The sequence below is a fragment of the Ranitomeya imitator genome, chromosome 3 (assembly GCF_032444005.1).
Source record: "Ranitomeya imitator isolate aRanImi1 chromosome 3, aRanImi1.pri, whole genome shotgun sequence".
NCBI lineage: Eukaryota > Metazoa > Chordata > Amphibia > Anura > Dendrobatidae > Ranitomeya > Ranitomeya imitator.
The window spans coordinates 761,023,179-761,046,279 of record NC_091284.1 but is presented as its reverse complement, the minus strand read 5'-3'; the positions used below and the strand labels follow the sequence as shown (position 1 = coordinate 761,046,279).

General features: G+C 43.8%; 1 protein-coding gene across 1 annotated transcript in view; it reads left to right on the top strand.

Annotated features, from left to right (window-relative positions):
* Positions 1-23,101, top strand: part of LOC138671096 (cilia- and flagella-associated protein 337-like) — a 262,921-nt gene that overhangs the window by 110,300 nt on the left and 129,520 nt on the right. The window contains exons 12-14 of the mRNA XM_069759005.1: positions 2,556-2,625; positions 3,334-3,568; positions 11,752-11,857. Coding sequence (XP_069615106.1) covers positions 2,556-2,625; positions 3,334-3,568; positions 11,752-11,857 — 411 coding nt within the window. The remainder of the gene's footprint in view (positions 1-2,555; positions 2,626-3,333; positions 3,569-11,751; positions 11,858-23,101) is intronic.

The following is a 23,101-nucleotide window of genomic DNA, read 5'->3' as shown; positions in this document are numbered from 1 at the left end:
GACTCCAGCGCTGCAAGGCTGCTGTGCTAACCACTGCGCCACTGTGCTATGCAGACAGCTGTGGGCTGATATTAATAGCCTAGGAAGGGACCATGGCTATTGGCCCCCCTGGCTAAAATCATCAGCACTCAGCCGCCCCAGAAAAGGCACATCTGTAAGATTCGCAAATTCCAGTACTTAGCCTTTCTCTTCTCTTTTGCCCTTTAGCGGTGGCAAGTGGGGTAATAGTTTGGGGGTTAATGTCACTTTTGTATTGTAAAGTGACATCAAGCCAGGCTTATTAATGGAGAGGTGTCAATAAGACACTTCTCCATTACTAATCCTATAGTTGTTACAGGTTAAATAAAGACACAGCCAGAATAAAGTATTTTAATGAAATAAAACACTACACAGTTTCCCATCTTTACTATACTCCTAATCCATGCGACACCCTCGATCTCCTGTAATAACAATAAAATAAAAAACCAACAATATACCCATACCTTTTTGAACCCGTACCTGTCCGTCGCTGTGTCCCACACAGAAATCCATATCTGGGGGACATGTTAAAATGTTAGCTCATGTTAAAATTGCATTGTATACAGATTGCATACGGATGTCATACGGATACTAGATGCGAGGAAATCGCATCATTGCATTGCAATCGGATTACACACTGATCACCATATGGAGAACATTGGTGCGATTCTCGGCCGTCAAAATCGGACCGATTTTTTTTATACGTTGACTATGACTCCGGCCTTAGTGTGGCACACACATCCACACACTGCAAAGATTGAGTCAACTTCTCCCCTTTTTCTCTGGTTTCAGGTGTGATTTTCACATTGCCCACATGTGTTACTTGCCACTGGTGAATTTGAATGAGCATCACATGCTTGAAACAGAGTTGTACACCCACAATTTTGCAAAGGTGCTAACAATTTTGTCCATCCCGTGTTTGAGATTTTGTGTTTTGGGACTTTTTTTTCTCTGTTTTTTTTTGTGTTTTTTCAATACAAAGGAAATAAATATGTGTATATAAAACACGTGTAATTTCAATAATTTTTTGGGAGAAATACTTAATTTTCTGGAACAATTTAAAGGGTGCCAACACTTTCGGCCATGACTGTGTATACGTATATTTTATTTTTAAATCTGATTTGCAGCAAATAGCAATGCTTCAAAGCCTCCAACTGCCTGAAAAAGACATTAGTATCTCTCTGAGGTCTCCTAGAATGGTATTGAAACCCTTTCAAGCTTTTTAATGCAAACACAGCCTTAGCATTGTCCAAGTGACCTCAACATACATATAAACATTTTGGAGAATTCAAGTTTTCAACATTTTGTTTAGGTCAAGACGGGTTTCTGCTGTTTTATCAAAGTGGATGGATGAATTCAGAGTGTCCCAGGAAAGTTTTTTTTAACATGACAACGACAATGCCGCATTTTGTTTGTTCTATTGTGAGTAGCCTAATCTTACTACCATGGCCTGCAGCGTCTCTGAGCTTGTCTCTTGTAAACCCCATCTTGGACACCATTGGTCAATAATTACAAAGGGAGCTGCCAGCAGCAGATCTTGATGATTTGTGGCCCAATGACATTCCGGGTGGTAGAGCAGTCCTTCGACAGCCATTAATATACTCACTGGTAACTTGAAAAGTCGTGTAAGTGTGTGTATTTCAGCGCATGGCGCTCATACTCAGTGCTGAATAAATCAAGATTTTTTAAATATTTTGTTTCTAGTTTCTCATCATTTCCATATCCTTAACATATTTATTGGTCCTGGTATTTCCACCATGATTTCACAATTTTCCATCTTTTAGTTGCAATTTCAGGGTTCAATTGCAACAACTAGAAAGAAAAATTATAGAATTATGGAAATTACCGGATCAACAAACATGTTAATGATATGCAAATGATGAATACATATAAGGTATATATATATATATATATATATATATATATACATACATACACACACACACACACACACGCGCGCGCACACACACACACACATACTTTGTAAAAGACCAGCTCTCTGATGCTGGTGCACACACGAGGATCCGGTTCTTTGGTTTGAAACAAATGAGTGGTTTATTTAATGTGCTTAGACACTCCAGGTTGACAAAACATAGCAGCCTTTTCTGGCACACAGGCATTATATAATAATAAATAGTCCATTTATAGGTATGGGCGCACCCGTTCCAACACACTCACTGCTTGTCAGGATCTGACTTACACCAACATAGGTGTTTCCACCTCTACTCCCAGACACTGAATGAGGCAGTTAAACTGCCTCATATAGCCCGTTCCAAATACTGGAACTGGAGGTAAGGAAACGACCAGTCCCTCCCAGCTCTGTGGCCGTTCCTACAGCCCGGCACCAAAATCCAGGCCCATTAAAAACCACCTCTCAGCACTATATGTGCTGGAGACTGCTTCTTCGGGTCCTACGTCACCGAGGCTTGGCACCTCGGTGAGACATATCTCCTGTCCACGACCTGTCCAGCTGCCACCTTGCAATATATGTTATATATGCATATATTTATAATATATTACAATGTTTTATTTTTCAGATGAAATATTATGACTCTATTAAAGCTGTTGTTTCTGCATCAAATGATGAATCTACTGCTTTAGTAATTGGTGAGTTGGTAAATGATAGCCATATAACTACAGAACTATATATAAGAACTACAAATTGTCAACCCATTTTGACAACGGTACATAGGGCCACTGACAATCAGGGAACAGTATTTTGGACTACATAATATGTTTCATAGTAACAGTGACCAGTGTTATGGCTCTCTTGCAGAACAAATATCTTCCTTTGCAAATCTATAATGGCAGAGATCATCATAAGAGCAAATATCTACTTACAGATGTGTGAAAAACTGTTTGCCCCATCCTGATTTGCTATTCTTTTGCATGTTTATCACACTTAACTGTTTCAGATCACAAAACAAATGTTAATATTAGATAAAGATAACACAAGTAAACACAAAATGCAGTTTTTAAATGAAGGTGTTTATTATTAAGAGAAAAAGAAATCCAAACCTACAGGGGTCTGTGTGAAAAAAGTGAATGCCCCTAAACCTAATAACTGGCTGGTCCACCCTTAGCAGCAACAACTGCAATTAAGCGTTTGCTATAACTGGCAATGAGTCTTTTACAACACTCTGGAGGAATTTTGGCCCACTCATCTTTGTACATTTTTCCTACTCTTTCCTACTCTTCAATTTCACAGTTGAGCTAAAATAAATGTCTTCTCTTACCAAACTAAATTTAATGGTTTCTTATCGACCTCCCCAGGATCCCATCATAAATTGTCATCTTACCTTTGTTCTATTGTAGGTTGCACAGTTGGGACGACAAATGTAGAGCAGCAAATGAAGGACATAAAAGATCATGTGAAGGGACGACGAGGAGTGTTAACACCTGGACCACCACAGAGGAGAGCACGTGGAGACCAAACAGTATTCCAAATCTATAAAGGGGTGAAAACTTTTGCATTCTGCAAGAAGAACAGTCTTGTTGTAACAGGGGGAATGGATCGCATTATTAGACTGTGGAACCTTTATGTGCCTGCGTAAGATGACTTATTTTATATATTATTTAGACAGTAGGAGCCCAATTCCTCATTTGTGATTTTTCTTTTTTGTCTTTGTCACTTTTCTATTTTTGTCTTCAGGTATTCACTGGCTTTTTTGTGGCAAATTCATCAAAATTGCTTATAGGGTTCATGAATTTGACGAAAAAAACTAGAATTCTGTTTCTTTTTGTCTTAAATCATCTTTTGCGACTTTTTAGTGCAAAAAGTTGCATTAGGCCGGCATCACACTGGCGCTTTAAACGGCCAAGTGCAATGCGATAAAAAATCGCATTGCACTCGGACCAATGATAAGTTATGGGGCAGCTCCCAGCAGCCGACTTTTTGTCAGCCGTTTTCCTCGGTCCGACACAATCGCAGCATGCTGCGACTGTCTCGGACCAAGGAAAACTCTCAGCTCACTCGCACCCATATAAGCCTATGGGTGCGAGTGAGACAGCGCACACCACTCAGATAACATCCGAGTGATGTGCGCTATAAGCGGACCCCAGCAATGGAGGAGATGGAGAAATTCATTTCTCCGCCTCCTCCGCAGCTGTGCTCCGATCCTCCCTGTGCGAGAGAATCGGAGCACAGACGCATGACACTCGGCTCCTGCTCTGCTGCGAGCAGGAGCCGAGTGTCATTAGCATATCGCATCCGATGTTCTCGCATCGGATGCAATATGCCAGTGTGACGCCAGCCTAATTCTTTAAAATGTTGCACGCTAGTCTTTAACTGCATCAAAATAAAAAATCTGACAAACTTACCCCCAGCAGGGACTGGAGTGAGCTGCGCCCCAAAAATGCAACATTTGAACAGTTCATGAATCTGTAGATGCAGATGATCAGTAAACGATGCGGGTTATTCATTGCGTACTTGTGCAGAGTCCAACCTGCAGAGGCCAGATGTTACAGCATAGTGGATGGGATTTCAAGAAATTACATGTCCACTATGCATCCACTGATGCCTGTGGCTCACCCGCGGAGACAGACATGTGGCCTTCACCTCTTAATGAATCAGGAGTGTCTGAAAGTGGTGTACATCTCCGTATGCATCATCAGAAATCTTACTCCAATCAGAGACTGGAGTGAAATGTCTAGTGTAGATGAGCTTTGGTGTCATGCCCGCCCCATGCTTGTGTCCCACCCTATTTTGACAAAACTGGCATAAAAACACCAAAATTCACAATATTTTCGCACATCTCTGTGTTGCGTGAAAATGTTCAGACTACAAAGTGATTTACAACAGAATTCTGGCACAATCACTTTAAAGATTCTGCCTAAGGCCGGGGTCACACTTGCTAGTACAATGCGAGAAACTTGCGCAAGTCTCTCTCATGAATACCCGGCACTGCCGCCGGCACTCGGGACCGGACCATGCGGCTGCATGTATTTCTATGCAGCCACACGCTCCGATCCCGAGTGCCGGCGGCATTGCCGGGTATTCATGCGAGTTTCTCGCATTGTACTTGCAAGTGTGACCCCGGCCTAACGGTCCAATTCATCATTTGTGGGTTTTAAGTTACATGTCTTTTTCTTTCTTTGCTCTTTTTTGCTCCCAATTTTTAAAAATAATCCAGGAAGAAGAAAGAAATGTGGTTTCTCCTGGCGCTGCCGCAGAGGATGATGAGCCAGGTGGCAAGTAAAATTTTTACTATATTTTTTAATGGTAACAAGACTGTGTGTTTCTGGGAAGATCAGCCCCCTTCATTAGGCTGCCGTCACACTAGCAGCATTTGGTCAGTATTTTACATCAGTATTTGTAAGCCAAAACCAGGAGTGGAACAAATAGAGGAAAAGTATAATAGAAACATATGCACCACTTCTGTATTTATCACCCACTCCTGGTTTTGGCTACAAATACTGATGGAAAATACTGACCAAATACTGCTAGTGTGACGGCAGCCTTAGGCATAGTTAGACAAGAAGCCAGTCACATTTTTTTTTATAGCAATCTGGAATATTATACCAGGTGTGATAAAAAAATTTTCTTAACCCATTCCTGACAGAAGCAATGCACTATTATACATCATCTATTCGAATAAAAAACAGCCTACGCAGATACATAAAACATAAAATAATTTTAGCCCTAGCACAAAAGGTATTAGTACATATTTTATTAAAAATGCACATCAATTGTTAGGAATCTATAGTGCTATTGTCTGCTTTCTATACATTGATTCAAGCCACCAGTTTAAAAATCCAAAATGATTCTCTGTTTCTTGCTCTCGGGAACCTATCATAACATTTCTCAGAAATCTGATCTAATATCAGTAATCGCAAACTATCAGGATTTTTTTGATAAACATGGAGATATGCCTGGATGAACTGTGATTTGTTACTCCATTTCTTACATTTGATCTATGCTTGTTCATCTTGAAGTGAACAGGTTGGATAGTACATCCTACATGTTGCAAGATGCCAACTACACTGAAGTAGATAAACTACAAAGGAAATATTACAGTTTAAAAATAAATTGCTTGGTTAAAAAGGTTTCCCCTGTGATCATAGAGCAAAAATTTTTACACCCATGTTCAACCATTTTACAACATTGGCATTGAAGCGCAGTCTTGTTACCATTAAAAAATAATTTAAAAAAAATCTTACTTACTGGCTCGTCATCCTCTATGACAGCGCCCAAAGAAACCTCATTTCTTCCTCCCTCATGTATATCTTTTGGTTGCTTACAATTGGGACAGGTCACAGGTGTCACAGGTCTACCATGACAGAGAGGAGCCAGAAGACCACAGCATCTGATTTCTCCTAGTCCTGCACTGACCAGAAGCACTTCACCTTCTTATTAAACGGTGTAAGTTTGTTTTGGTAGTTCAGGGGTTAATCTGCTCAGTTGAGAGCTCCTCAAAGCTTTACTGTATTAAGGCTTTCAGCTGTACACTGTTAGCCACTCTTATCTCCTATATAAACTGAGTCCTGGCTAGTACTCATCCACTCATGCGTGTATCAGCGACTCACCCTGGTCTCCCGCTGACTCATGCAGTGCGCATGCCCAGGAATCCCAGCCCCGCACTGTGCATAATGTTCTGTTTGATGAATCCTGTCATAAATCACACTCTGTGAGTATCTCCAGGCTCTTTATTCACATCATGTCTCAACCTCCATTACATGAAATCCGAGTACAACAACATCCAACAAGTTCCAAACAAAGAATATAGAACACACATAAAAGTAGTGAGACCCCTAGAGGCCACATGAACATATAACATATTGCTACATCCTTTCTCTTTTAACTAGAGGAACAATAAAAGATACTAAACTAATGTATACTATGACAAAGTTAGAAATTAACCTAGTACGTCCAGTTAGATATAATCTTTGAGGTGCGCCGGCTTTTTGCTAATTCTGCCAGCTCTGGTAATATAAGATGTGTCACTTTCTACATCTGGTACATCTGGTAGTTCTTCTGATATTGTCTGTCTCTGGCCAGAGTCCTCACCCTGATGGTCAGCTGTCACTGTTGGTGCCTGACTTGTACTTGCTGCCTCGTTGTCTTGGGTGTCTGGATACTGTTCAAAAGGCCATGAATCATCTCTTTCTTGCGTTTTCCTCAAATATCTTCGATTCCTCCTTAGTCTTCTTCCGTCGTCTGTTAGAATTTCGTAAGACTGAGGTCCCAGTTTCTGGACAACCTTTGCCTTTTGCCAGTGTTTGTCAAATGTGGTGCTTGGCTGTAGCCGAATGTTGTCATTTCTCTGGAGCTCAGGCAGATCCTTTGCAGATTTATTGTAATAGAAAGCTTGCCTAGCTTGATTCTTCTGTAATTTAGCTTCGATGTTTCCCAGCAGCTTTGGCTCTAACAGATGACACGCAGTTGGTACTAGTGTCTTTGTACGCCTACTCATGAGCCTCTGTGCCGGACTGCTGTCTAGGCCTTGGGTGGGTGTGTTTCTATGATCCAGTATAGACAGATATACATCAGCACCCGCCTGGTTTGCTTTCTGCATGAGTCTTTTGGCCGTTTTTACTGCTGACTCTGCTTTCCCATTACTCTGAGGATATCTTGGAGAAGACGTCTGGTGTTCAAATTCCCATTTCTTACTGAAAGTTTTGAATTCTTCCGACGTAAACTGTGCCGCATTGTCAGAGAAAACGATATCTGGAATGCCATACCTGGCAAAATGGGCCTTGAGTTTTTTAATCACTGTTCTCGCCCTTGTGTCCTGCACCAAATCAACCTCCCAGAAGTTAGAGAAATAGTCAACTGTAATCAGGTATTCTTTGTCATTCCATGTGAACAAGTCTGTTCCTATTTTTGACCAAGGCCTATGTGGAATTTCATGAGGTTGCAATGTCTCCTTTGGTTGCTTATCATTGCAGGATGCACATATTTCACATTGTGCTATGTAATTTTTTATGTGGTCATTCATTCCTGGCCAATAAACTGATTCTCGTGCACGACGTAGGCATCCTTCCATGCCTAAGTGAGAAGAGTGCAATGTCTTCAATATGCCTCTTCTGAGAACTTCAGGTATAACAGCCCTGTCTCCTTTAAAGATGATTCCTTGCTGCACTGACAATTCATCTCTTATGTGGAAGAATGGTGAGACTTCCCTCGGAGCATGCTGCTTGTATTTTGGCCAGCCCTGCAAGATGACAGTCTTTAAACTCTGGAGACTTTTATCCTTCTCTGTAAAAGTCTGGATTTGCTTGACCTTTTCTTTTGACACTGCAAGGTAGTTACACATATTGATGGTTTCAATGTCTTCCTCCTCATCATTTGTGATAGGAAGGTAAGCTCTGCTTAGCGTATCTGCAATCAGTAAGTCTCTTCCTGGACAGTACCCGATGTCAACATCATATTTCTGAAGTCGCAACAGCATGCGCTGTAGTCTCTTTGGGGCATTTAGTAAAAATGGCTTCTTTGTAATGCTCTCCAATGGTTTGTGATCCGACTGCACTGTTACCCGTCGACCATAGGTGTACTGGTGAAACTTCTCCATCCCAAATACCACAGCCAGTAGTTCCTTCTCAATCTGCGCATATCCCTGCTCTGTTGTTGTAAGGGCTCTGCTTGCAAATGTAATTGGCTGTTTGTTCTGCATTAATGTGGCTCCAAGGCCTTTTTCCGAAGCATCACATTGTACCACCACTTCTCGATCTGGATCGAAATACTTTAGGGTTGCTGTATCTGCAATGGCATTCTTTACTGCTCGGAAAGCAGTCTCCTGGCTTTCTGTCCATTCCCAGCGCACATCTTTGTGGGTTAGCTGTCTCAGTGGCTCACACATGTCTGACAGATGTCTGCAAAATTTTGAGAGATAATTCACCATGCCCAAAAATCGTTGTACTCCAGAAACATCAGTAGGGGTAGGCAAATCTTGTATTGCTCTCACCTTTTCAGGATCCACTTTGACCCCAGTTGAAGTCAGTCGATGACCAATATAGGCCACTTCTGTCATTTTCTATTTGAATTTGTCCAAATTCAGCTTTATGTTTTTTTCTCTGCATCTGTCCAAAAATTGTATCATCTTCTGATCGTGATCCTTGATTGCAGATTCCATATTTTCACCTTCTCCCACTACTAGGATATCATCCGCTATTGTCTTCACTCCAGTAAGTCCTTCCAAAGCCTGCATCAATTTCTGCTGGAATATCTCTGGAGCAGGTTTTAGTCCCATGGGCATTTTCAGCCATTTAAAGCGTCCAAATGGTGAAGAAAATGTTGTCAATAAACTTGAATCTTCAGTCAGGGCCACATGCCAGAATCGATTTTTTACATCACATACAGAAAATATTTTAGCCTTTGATAAATCTGGTAGAACATCATCTAATGTTGGCATTGGGTAATGATTTCGTTTCAGCGCCTTGTTGAGTGGCTTAGGATCAATACATATTCTTAACTTGCCCGATGGTTTCTGCACTATGACCAAACTGCTGATCCAATCTGTGCTCTTATGGACTGGTGCTATCATGCCTCTTCTCTGTAGATCTTGCAGTTCTACTTTCAGCGGTTGCATTAAAGCTACAGGCACTCTTCTTGTAGGTAATCTGGTGGGCTGCACTGTGTTGTCAATTTCTAGCCTATATTTACCTTCAAAGCATCCATCACCTTCAAATACATCAGCATACTCTGCTTTTATTTTCTGCATGTCCAAGTTGTGCTCTGCATTTAGTTTTGGATTTTGTATATCCTGGGCAACTTCAACAGACATAATGTTCTGAGACTGTACTTTTATTAAGTCCATTGCCTGAACTGCTTTCACTCCCAGTAATGGTACATGGTTACCACCCCGTAACACGGTAAATTCAACTCTATAACTCTTTCTGTTACATGGGTTTCGTATTTTTAGCTTACATGTCCCCATTGGTTTCAGAACACTTTTGTTGTACATCACCAGTACCTTGTCAGTTGGCTCAATAGAAACCTGTTTGTTTAGCAGATCAAATGAAATTACATTGCAGCTTGCTCCACAATCCAGCTGAAATCTAATGGGCTTCTCATCCAACAAGAATGTTGCATAAAGCTGCTTGGCATCCTTCACTACTGACTGCCCGACTACATTGACTTTCTCTGTTGTAGACTGCATTTGTAGCCATGTAATGTCCTATGCACTGTCAGTGTCTGGTGTCACAGTGTGGAGCTGTCTGTACTGTTTGCCTCTTCCTTGCCTGCAGACAGCAGAGGAATGATTCTTCTTGCCACATGACCTGCAGGTTTCCCCATATGCTGGACACTTGGTTTTGTCTCTCTCATGTCTTTTCCCACAATACTTGCAGTGGACAGTGTTTATAGGGTAGTCTGGTCCTGTCTTTCCTTACATAGATACTGCATGTACCTTGTCATCATCATTCTCACTGGTGCCTGCCATCATCTTCAGGCTGTGCTTTGTGAGCTCAGCAGCTCTGCAGATTTGCATACATTTCTCTAAAGTCACGCCTTCCTCTCTCAGTAATCTTTCTTTGAGATGACTGTCCTTTATGCCACACACCATTCTGTCCTTGATTAGACTGTCCCTGATCTCTCCAAAGCCACATGTTTCTGCAAGTCTCCTCAGCTCTGTCAGATATCTGTCCACATTTTCACCATCCTCCTGATGTCTTGTGAAAAACTTATATCTTTCCACTGTCTCATTCTTCTTTGGGTCACAGTGTTTATCAAATGCCTGCACAATGTCTGCTAGGAGGAGGTTGTCTGTGTCTCCATTTTTCTGTACTGTCAGGGAATCTGTACTTACAGTTGCAGTGATCTGTGCAGTTCCAGCCTCATATAAGCTCTAAGAATTTGCAGGTTCTATCCCACCGCTGCCACCATGTTCTGTTTGATGAATCCTGTCATAAATCACACTCTGTGAGTATCTCCAGGCTCTTTATTCACATCATGTCTCAACCTCCATTACATGAATTCTGAGTACAACAACATCCAACAAGTTCCAAACAAAGAATATAGAACACACATAAAAGTAGTGAGACCCCTAGAGGCCACATGAACATATAACATATTGCTACACATAATGCATAACACACTGCGGGGCTGGGATTACCAAGGTGGGTGGCCGCACTGCCAGCACAGGCGCAGTCTGCAAGCCTGGCTGGGACGTCAGATGTCCAGAGCTCACTGCGCCTGCACCAGAAAGTACTACACAGCGCAGGCGCCGGATTTCATGCAAAAACAGCGCGGAGGGGGCAGCGCCTGGAGCCCCTGAAGATTTGAGTGACGGCAGTGTGGCGGTTCAAGCAGGGGGGTGAGGACCTGCCTCCCTGGTGAAAGACAGGTATTTTGGAAAAGTTATAAAATGCTTTATTTTGGGAATACATGCACCAAAAACTAAAAGAGCCACCTTGTTAGAATGCAGCATTACTGCTGCACAAGGTGGCTCTTTTAGTTTATAACGGCTGGAGGGGGTGACAGTGGCCCTTTAAAGAGCAAATTACGGTACTTCAGAAAATGGAGAAATACCAAGGAGATACCAGGTGCTATATCTATGTAACAGGATCAGTAGACTTTTACAAGTTCACTGTTGAACACAATTTTACAGTTAACTTACTGTATGTATGTGTTTTACATTATAGTCTAGAGCTGCATTCACAATTCTGCTGGTTACTATTTAGAATCATACTATGATGCACATATTTCGGGGAGATATTTTTTCTGATATTAAAATACTGCATTGATTGGTGTAAAGATGTCATATTACACTAAGTGAACCTCATTGCTGTTCATAGGAGAGCAACAGGCATGCTCCGCGGCCATACAGCCCCCATATTTTTCCTTGATGTCTCATCAGAAGATAACAAGATCTTTTCAGTTGCAGCAGACAATACAGTAAAGGTAAGGTCATGTATAATACAGACATATAAACACCACTAAACATATCACCAGATGGAGATATTGTCCGAAGTGACGCTTTTAAAGGAAACTGGGGTCTCAGGACCTCCCCTCAATGAGTCAAAGCAAAAAACAAAGCAGTCCATTTGCTTATCTCAAAATGTGATTACTGATTATTTATTTGATTCATACTTACAGAAAAAAAAAATTATGCTATGTACACCTTTGCGCATATTTTTATTGTTTGAGCCTAAAATGCAAAGTTTGATGGCTTTGTAAATAATCTTCAAAAAAGATTTCTGCCATTTTGCTGTGGCAGAAAGTCTTTCAGTTATGTATGTAGTTGACAGAGCTGCTGCGCATGACAGTGCTTTGCATTCCTCCTCCCTTCTCTCAGTGTTAGTGATAGCAGGAGGGAGAGGGTTGTACACATATCAGGGGCCTCAGAAAAAAGGCTATAGACAAGGAAGAAAGTAGAGAGAGCACAGTATTGAAGCTGGGCTGATACATGAAAGGAGGTAAGGACAGCAGCACCCTGTAAACACACAAGGCTCCAGCATGTATTACCAGGAGGGACACTCACACAATCTGACAGAAAACTCTGACACTTGGATCAGGCCACAAACTGTATATTGGGGTGAAGTGAGGGTGGAACATGTATACGGAAATGATGAATGAAGACTGAATCTTTGATTAAGCTGCCACGATGGGTTATTGGTAGTTTTTTTTCACTCTGCATATTTTTTCTAGGTCTTACAGTTTCAGGAAAGTTGATGGGATTTATAAAAATATCAGGCCCACTGTGTTTTTCTATTATGCATCATAAACTGACTTGCGATGCATGTTTAAGATGTGCAACATGTCAATGTCTCTTGCTGGTACACCGATTTTTCTGTTCGGATTTTTCCAATAGACTTGTATTAAATTCTGAAAATCCTCAGGTAAAAAACGTACATGGGTTTTTGCTCAAAAAAATAAAGGGAACTGTTATGAAAGGTAATTCAGTACCACAATGGACACAGAGGTCAGTGCACATACAGTGACCTGGCAATAACCCAAAAAACAAGAACGAGCTCTGAGACGTGGGAACTCTGTTGACCGCAATCCCTAATCCTCTCCAACCACACTAGAGGCAGCCGTGGATTGCGCCTAACGCTGCCTATGCAACTCGGCACGGCCTGAGAAACTAGCTAGCCTGAAGATAGAAAATAAGCCTACCTTGCCTCAGAGAAATACCCCAAAGGAAAAGGCAGCCCCCACATATAATGACTGTGAGTTAAGATGAAAAGACAAACATAGAGATGAAATAGACTAAGCAAAGTGAGGCCCAACTTTCTGGACAGAGCGAGGATAGGAAAGGTAACTTTGCGGTCAACACAAAACCCTACAAAAACCACGCAAAGGGGGCAAAAAGACCCTCCGTACCGAACTAACGGCACGGAGGTACACCCTCTGCGTCCCAGAGCTTCCAGCAAGCAGAAAAAACAAATTGACAAGCTGGACAGAAAAAAAACAGCAAACAAATAGCAAAGAGGAACTTAGCTATGCAGAGCAGCAGGCCACAGGAACGATCCAGGAGGAAACAGATCCAATACTAGAACATTGACTGGAAGCCAGGATCAAAGCACCAGGTGGAGTTAAATAGGGTAGCACCTAACGACTTAACCATATCACCTGAGGAAGGAAACTCAGAAGCCGCAGTACCACTTTCCTCCACCAACGGAAGCTCCCAGAGAGAATCAGCCGAAGTACCACTTGTGACCACAAGAGGGAGCTCTGCCACAGAATTCACAACAGTACCCCCCCTTGAGGAGGGGTCACCGAACCCTCACCAGAGCTCCCAGGACAACCAGGATGAGTCATATGAAAGGCACGAACAAGATCGGGAGCATGGACATCAGAGGCAAAGGAATTATCTTCCTGAGCATAACCCTTCCATTTAACCAGATACTGGAGTTTCCGTCTAGAAACACGAGAATCCAAAATCTTCTCCACAATATACTCCAACTCCCCCTCCACCAAAACCGGTGCAGGAGGATCAACAGATGGAACCACGGGTGCCACGTATCTCCGCAACAATGACCTATGGAATACGTTATGTATGGAAAAAGAATCTGGAAGGGTCAGACGAAAAGACACAGGATTAAGAACCTCAGAAATCCTATACGGACCAATAAAACGAGGTTTAAACTTAGGAGAGGAAACCTTCATAGGAATATGACGAGAAGATAACCAAACCAAGTCCCCAACCCAAAGTCGGGGACCCACACAGCGTCTGCGATTAGCGAAACGTTGAGCCTTCTCCTGGGACAAGGTCAAATTGTCCACTACATGAGTCCAAATCTGCTGCAACCTGTCCACCACAGTATCCACACCAGGACAGTCCGAAGACTCAACCTGCCCTGAAGAGAAACGAGGATGGAACCCAGAGTTGCAGAAAAACGGTGAAACCAAGGTAGCCGAGCTGGCCCGATTATTAAGGGCGAACTCAGCCAAAGGCAAAAAGGACACCCAGTCATCCTGATCAGCAGAAACAAAGCATCTCAGATATGTTTCCAAGGTCTGATTGGTTCGTTCGGTCTGGCCATTAGTCTGAGGATGGAAAGCCGAGGAAAAAGACAAGTCAATGCCCATCCTACCACAAAAGGCTCACCAAAACCTCGAAACAAACTGGGAACCTCTGTCAGAAACGATATTCTCTGGAATGCCATGTAAACGAACCACATGCTGGAAAAACAATGGCACCAAATCAGAGGAGGAAGGCAATTTAGACAAGGGTACCTGTTGTGATAGGCAATTCAGTATCACAATGGACATAGCGGTCAGAGCACATACAGTGATCTGACAATAACCCAAAATAATAGAACGAGCTCTGAGACGTGGGAACTCTGCAGACCGCAATCCCTAATCCTCTCCAAACAACACTAGAGGCAGCCGTGGATTGCGCCTAACTCTGCCTATGCAACTTGGCACAGCCTGAGAAACTAACTAGCCTGAAGATAGAAAATAAGCCTACCTTGCCTCAGAGAAATACCCCAAAGGAAAAGGCAGCCCCCACATATAATGACTGTGAGTAAGATGAAAAGACAAACGTAGGGATGAAATAGATTCAGCAAAGTGAGGCCCGACTTTCTTAACAGAGCGAGGATAGGAAAGATAACTTTGCGGTCTACACAAAACCCTAAAGAAAACCACGCAAAGGGGGCAAAAAGACCCTCCGTACCGAACTAACGGCACGGAGGTACACCCTTTGCGTCCCAGAGCTTCCAGCAAAACAATTAGACAAGCTGGACAGAAAAAATAGCAAACAAATAGCGAAGAAGCACTTAGCTATGCAGAGCAGCAGGCCACAGGAATGATCCAGGGAAAAACAAGTCCAACACTGGAACATTGACAGGAAGCCAGGATCAAAGCATTAGGTGGAGTTAAGTAGAGAAGCACCTAACGACCTCACCAGATCACGTGAGGGAGGAAACTCAGAAGCCGCAGTACCACTTTCCTCCACAAACGGAAGCTCCCAGAGAGAATCAGCCGAAGTACCACTTGTGACCACAGGAGGGAGCTCTGCCACAGAATTCACAACAGTACCCCCCCCTTGAGGAGGGGTCACCGAACCATCACCAGAGCCCCCAGGCCTACCAGGATGAGCCACATGAAAGGCACGAACAAGATCGGGAGCATGGACATCAGAGGCAAAAACCCAGGAATTATCTTCCTGAGCCTAACCCTTCCATTTAACCAGATACTGGAGTTTCCGTCTTGAAACACGAGAATCCAAAATCTTCTCCACAATATACTCCAACTCCCCCTCCACCAAAACCGGGGCAGGAGGGTCAACAGATGGAACCATAGGTGCCACGTATCTCCGCAACAATGACCTATGGAATACGTTATGTATGGAAAAAGAATCTGGAAGGGTCAGACGAAAAGACACAGGATTAAGAACCTCAGAAATCCTATACGGACCAATGAAACGAGGTTTAAACTTAGGAGAGGGCACCTTCATAGGAATATGACGAGAAGATAACCAAACCAGATCCCCAAAACGAAGTCGGGGACCCACACGGCGTCTGCGATTAGCGAAACGTTGAGCCTTCTCCTGGGACAAGGTCAAATTGTCCACTACATTAGTCCAAATCTGCTGCAACCTGTCCACCACAATATCCACACCAGGACAGTCCGAAGACTCAACCTGCCCTGAAGAGAAACGAGGATGGAACCCAGAGTTGCAGAAAAACGGTGAAACCAAGGTAGCCGAGCTGGCCCGATTATTAAGGGCGAACTCAGCCAAAGGCAAAAAGGACACCCAGTCATCCTGATCGGCAGAAACAAAGCATCTCAGATATGTTTCCAAGGTCTGATTGGTTCGTTCGGTCTGGCCATTAGTCTGAGGATGGAAAGCCGAGGAAAAAGACAAGTCAATGCCCATCCTACCACAAAAGGCTCGCCAAAACCTCGAAACAAACTGGGAACCTCTGTCAGAAACGATATTCTCTGGAATGCCATGTAAACGAACCACATGCTGGAAGAACAATGGCACCAAATCAGAGGAGGAAGGCAATTTAGACAAGGGTACCAGATGGACCATCTTAGAAAAGTGATCACAGACCACCCAAATGACTGACATCTTTTGAGAAACGGGAAGATCTGAAATAAAATCCATAGAGATATGTGTCCAAGGCCTCTTCGGGACCGGCAAGGGCAAAAGCAACCCACTGGCACGAGAACAGCAGGGCTTAGCCCGAGCACAAATCCCACAGGACTGCACAAAAGTACGCACATCCCGCGACAGAGATGGCCACCAAAAGGATCTAGCCACTAACTCTCTAGTACCAAAGATTCCAGAATGACCAGCCAACACCGAACAATGAACCTCAGAGATAACTTTATTCGTCCACCTATCAGGGACAAACAGTTTCTCCGCAGGACAACGATCAGGTTTATTAGCATGAAATTTTTGCAGCACCCGCCGCAAATCAGGGGAGATGGCAGACACAATTACTCCTTCCTTGAGGATACCCGCCGGCTCAGACAAACCCGGAGAGTCGGGCACAAAACTCCTAGACAGAGCATCCGCCTTCACATTTTTAGAGCCCGGAAGGTACGAAATCACAAAGTCAAAACGGGCAAAAAACAGCGACCAACGAGCCTGTCTAGGATTCAACCGCTTAGCAGACTCGAGATAAGTCAAGTTCTTATGATCAGTCAATACCACCACGCGATGCTTAGCTCCTTCAAGCCAATGACGCCACTCCTCGAATGCCCACTTCATGGCCAGCAACTCTCGGTTGCCCACATCATAATTTCGCTCAGCAGGCGAAAACTTCCTGGAAAAAAAAGCGCATGGTTTCATCACTGAGCAATCAGAACCTCTCTGCGACAAAACAGCCCCTGCTCCAATCTCAGAAGCATCAACCTCGACCTGGAACGGAAGAGAAACATCTGGTTGACACAACACAGGGGCAGAAGAAAAACGACGCTTCAACTCCTGAAAAGCCTCCACAGCAGCAGAAGACCAATTGACCACATCAGCACCCTTCTTGGTCAAATCGGTCAATGGTTTGGCAATACTAGAAAAATTGCAGATGAAGCGACGATAAAAATTAGCAAAGCCCAGGAACTTTTGCAGACTTTTCAGAGATGTCGGCTGAGTCCAATCATGGATGGCTTGGACCTTAACAGGATCCATCTCGATAGTAGAAGGGGCAAAGATGAACCCCAAAAATGAAACCTTCTGCACACCAAAGAGACACTTTGATCCCTTCACAAACAAATAATTAGCACGCAGGACCTGAAAAACCGTTCTGACCTGCTTCACATGAGACTCCCAATCATCCGAGAAGATCAAAATGTCATCCAAGTACACATTCAGGAATTTATCCAGGTACTCTCGGAAGATGTCATGCATAAAGGACTGAAACACTGATGGAGCATTGGCAAGTCCGAATGGCATCACTAGATACTCAAAATGACCCTCGGGCGTATTAAATGCAGTTTTCCATTCATCGCCTCACCTGATTCGCACCAGATTATACGCACCACGAAGATCTATCTTGGTGAACCAACTAGCCCCCTTAATCCGAGCAAACAAATCAGATAACAATGGCAAGGGGTACTGAAATTTAACCGTGATCTTATTAAGAAGGCGGTAATCTATACAAGGTCTCAGCAAACCATCCTTCTTGGCTACAAAAAAGAACCCTGCTCCTAATGGCGACGATGACGGGCGAATATGCCCCTTCTCCAGGGATTCCTTCACATAACTGCGCATAGCGGTGTGCTCAGGCACGGATAAATTAAACAGTCGACCTTTTGGGAATTTACTACCAGGAATCAAATTGATAGCACAATCACAATCCCTATGCGGAGGTAGGGTATCGGACTTGGGCTCATCAAATACATCCCGGTAATCAGACAAGAACTCTGGAACCTCAGAAGGGGTGGATGACGAAATTGACAGAAATGGAACATCACCATGTACCCCCTGACAACCCCAGCTGGACACCGACATGGATTTCCAATCAAATACTGGATTATGGGCTTGTAGCCATGGCAACCCCCACACGACCACATCATGCAGATTATGCAACACCAGAAAGCAAATAACCTCCTGATGTGCAGGAGCCATGCACATGGTCAGCTGGGTCCAGTATTGAGGCTTATTCTTGGCCAAAGGCGTAGCATCAATTCCTCTCAATGGAATAGGACACTGCAAGGACTCCAAGAAAAACCCACAACGCTTAGCATATTCCAAGTCCATCAAATTCAGGGCAGCGCCTGAATCCACAAACGCCATGACAGAATACGATGACAAAGAGCAGATCAAGGTAACGGACAGAAGAAATTTAGTTCTATCTCCAAAAAACAAATCTGGAATAGGAATTCTCGATCCTAACAAAGAATTCTGAACCACAAAATCTTGAATATTTTGAACTCTTGCCGTGAGCTGATCTACACATGAAGACAGACCTTTAATGTCCATTGCTACACCTGTGTCCTGAACCACCCAAATGTCTAGGGGGAAAAAAAGGCAAAACACAGTGCAAAGAAAAAAAAATGGTCTCAGAACTTCTTTTTTCCCTCTATTGAGAATCATTAGCACTTCTGGCTTCCTGTACTGTTGTGATAGGCAATTCAGTATCACAATGGACATAGCGGTCAGAGCACATACAGTGATCTGACAATAACCCAAAATAATAGAACGAGCTCTGAGACGTGGGAACTCTGCAGACCGCAATCCCTAATCCTCTCCAAACAACACTAGAGGCAGCCGTGGATTGCGCCTAACTCTGCCTATGCAACTCGGGCACAGCCTGAGAAACTAACTAGCCTGAAGATAGAAAATAAGCCTACCTTGCCTCAGAGAAATACCCCAAAGGAAAAGGCAGCCCCCCACATATAATGACTGTGAGTAAGATGAAAAGACAAACGTAGGGATGAAATAGATTCAGCAAAGTGAGGCCCGACTTTCTTAACAGAGCGAGGATAGGAAAGATAACTTTGCGGTCTACACAAAACCCTAAAGAAAACCACGCAAAGGGGGCAAAAAGACCCTCCGTACCGAACTAACGGCACGGAGGTACACCCTTTGCGTCCCAGAGCTTCCAGCAAAACAATTAGACAAGCTGGACAGAAAAAATAGCAAACAAATAGCAAAGAAGCACTTAGCTATGCAGAGCAGCAGGCCACAGGAATGATCCAGGGAAAAACAAGTCGAACACTGGAACATTGACAGGAAGCCAGGATCAAAGCATTAGGTGGAGTTAAGTAGAGAAGCACCTAACGACCTCACCAGATCACCTGAGGGAGGAAACTCAGAAGCCGCAGTACCACTTTCCTCCACAAACGGAAGCTCCCAGAGAGAATCAGCCGAAGTACCACTTGTGACCACAGGAGGGAGCTCTGCCACAGAATTCACAACAGGTACCAAATGGACCATCTTAGAGAAGCGATCACAGACCACCCAAATGACTGACATCTTTTGAGAGATGGGAAGATCTGAAATAAAATCCATAGAGATATGTGTCCAAGGCCTCTTCGGGACCGGCAAGGGCAAAAGCAACCCACTGGCACGAGAACAGCAGGGCTTAGCCCGAGCACAAATCCCACAGGACTGCACAAAAGTACGCACATCCTGCGACAGAGATGGCCACCAAAAGGATCTAGCCACTAACTCTCTGGTACCAAAGATTCCAGGATGACCAGCCAACACCGAACAATGAACCTCAGAGATGACTTTATTCGTCCACCTATCAGGGACAAACAGTTTCTCCGCTGGGCAACGATCAGGTTTATTAGCCTGAAATTTCTGCAGCACCCGCCGCAAATCAGGGGAGATGGCAGACACAATTACTCCCTCTTTGAGGATACCCGCCGGCTCAGATACACCCGGAGAGTCGGGCACAAAACTCCTAGACAGAGCATCCGCCTTCACATTTTTAGAGCCCGGAAGGTATGAAATCACAAAGTCAAAACGGGCAAAAAACAACGACCAACAAGCTTGTCTAGGATTCAACCGCTTGGCGGATTCGAGATAAGTCAAGTTCTTATGATCAGTCAAGACCACCATGCGATGCTTAGCTCCTTCAAGCCAATGACGCCACTCCTCGAATGCCCACTTCATGGCCAGCAACTCTCGATTGCCCACATCATAATTTCGCTCAGCAGGCGAAAACTTCCTGGAAAAGAAGGCGCATGGTTTCATCACCGAGCAATCAGAACTTCTCTGCGACAAAACAGCCCCTGCTCCAATCTCAGAAGCATCAACCTCGACCTGGAACGGAAGCGAAACATCTGGTTGACACAACACAGGGGCAGAAGAAAAACGACGCTTCAACTCTTGAATAGCTTCCACAGCAGCAGAAGACCAATTGACCACATCAGCACCTTTCTTGGTCAAATCGGTCAATGGTTTAGCAATACTAGAAAAATTGCAGATGAAGCGACGATAAAAATTAGCAAAGCCCAGGAACTTTTGCAGACTTTTCAGAGATGTCGGCTGAGTCCAATTATGGATGGCTTGGACCTTAACAGGGTCCATCTCGATAGTAGAAGGGGAAAAGATGAACCCCAAAAATGAAACCTTCTGAACACCAAAGAGACACTTTGATCCCTTCACAAACAAAGAATTAGCACGCAGGACCTGAAACACCGTTCTAACCTGCTTCACATGAGACTCCCAATCATCCGAGAAGATCAAAATGTCATCTAAGTACACAATCAGGAATTTATCCAGGTACTCTCGGAAGATGTCATGCATAAAGGACTGAAACACTGATGGAGCATTGGCAAGTCCGAATGGCATTACCAGGTACTCAAAATGGCCCTCGGGCGTATTAAATGCAGTTTTCCACTCATCGCCTCGCTTAATACGCACAAGATTATATGCACCACGAAGATCTATCTTGGTGAACCAACTAGCCCCCTTAATCCGAGCAAACAAATCAGATAACAATGGCAAGGGGTACTGAAATTTAACCGTGATCTTATTTAGAAGGCGGTAATCTATACAAGGTCTCAGTGAACCATCCTTCTTGGCTACAAAAAAGAACCCTGCTCCTAATGGCGACGATGACGGGCGAATATGTCCCTTCTCCAAAGACTCCTTCACATAACTCCGCATAGCGGCGTGCTCAGGCACAGATAAATTAAACAGTCGACCTTTTGGGAATTTACTACCAGGAATCAAATCGATAGCACAATCACAATCCCTATGAAGAGGTAGGGTATCAGACTTGGGCTCATCAAATAAATCCCGGTAATCAGACAAAAACTCAGGAACCTCAGAAGGGGTGGATGATGAAATAGTCAGAAATGGGACATCACCATGTACCCCCTGACAACCCCAGCTGGACACAGACATGGATTTCCAATCTAATACTGGATTATGGACTTGTAGCCATGGCAACCCCAACACGACCACATCATGCAGATTATGCAACACCAGAAAGCGAATAACCTCCTGATGTGCAGGAGCCATGCACATGGTCAGCTGGGTCCAGTACTGAGGCTTATTCTTGGCCAAAGGCGTAGCATCAATTCCTCTCAATGGAATAGGACACTGCAAGGGCTCCAAGAAAAACCCACAACGCCTAGCATACTCCAAGTCCATCAAATTCAAAGCAGCGCCTGAGTCCACAAATGCCATGACAGAATACGATGACAAAGAGCAGATCAAGGTAACGGACAGAAGAAATTTTGACTGTACCGTACCAATGGTGGCAGACCTAGCGAACCGCTTAGTGCGCTTAGGACAATCAGAGATAGCATGAGTGGAATCACCACAGTAGAAACACAGCCCATTCAGACGTCTGTGTTCTTGCCGTTCAACCCTGGTCAAAGTCCTATCGCACTGCATCGGCTCAGGTCTAAGCTCAGGTAATACCGCCAAATGGTGCACAGATTTACGCTCACGCAAGCGTCGACCGATCTGAATAGCCAAAGACATAGACTCATTCAGACCAGCAGGCATAGGAAATCCCACCATGACATCCTTAAGGGCTTCAGAGAGACCTTTTCTGAAAATAGCTGCGAGCGCACCTTCATTCCACTGAGTGAGTACGGACCACTTTCTAAATTTCTGACAATATACCTCTATATCATCCTGACCCTGACACAGAGCCAGCAAATTCTTCTCTGCCTGATCCACAGAATTAGGCTCATCGTACAGCAATCCGAGCGCCAGGAAAAACGCATCAATATTACTTAATGCAGGATCTCCTGACGCAAGAAAAAATGCCCAGTCCTGAGGGTCACCACGCAAAAAAGAAATAACGATCCTAACTTGTTGAACTGGGTCACCAGAGGAGCGAGGTTTCAAAGCCAGAAATAGTTTACAATTATTTTTGATACTCAGAAATTTAGTTCTATCTCCAAAAAACAAATCAGGAATAGGAATTCTCGGTTCTAACATAGAATTCTGAACCACAAAGTCTTGAATACTTTGTACTCTTGGCGTGAGCTGATCCACACATGATGACAGACCTTTAATGTCCATTGCTACACCTGTGTCCTGAACCACCCAAATGTCTAGGGGGAAAAAAAGGCAAAACACAGTGCAAAGAAAAAAAAATGGTCTCAGAACTTCTTTTTTCCCTCTATTGAGAATCATTAGTACTTTTGGCTTCCAGTACTGTTATGAAAGGTAATTCAGTACCACAATGGACACAGAGGTCAGTGCACATACAGTGACCTGGCAATGACCCAAAAAACAAGAACGAGCTCTGAGACGTGGGAACTCTGTTGACC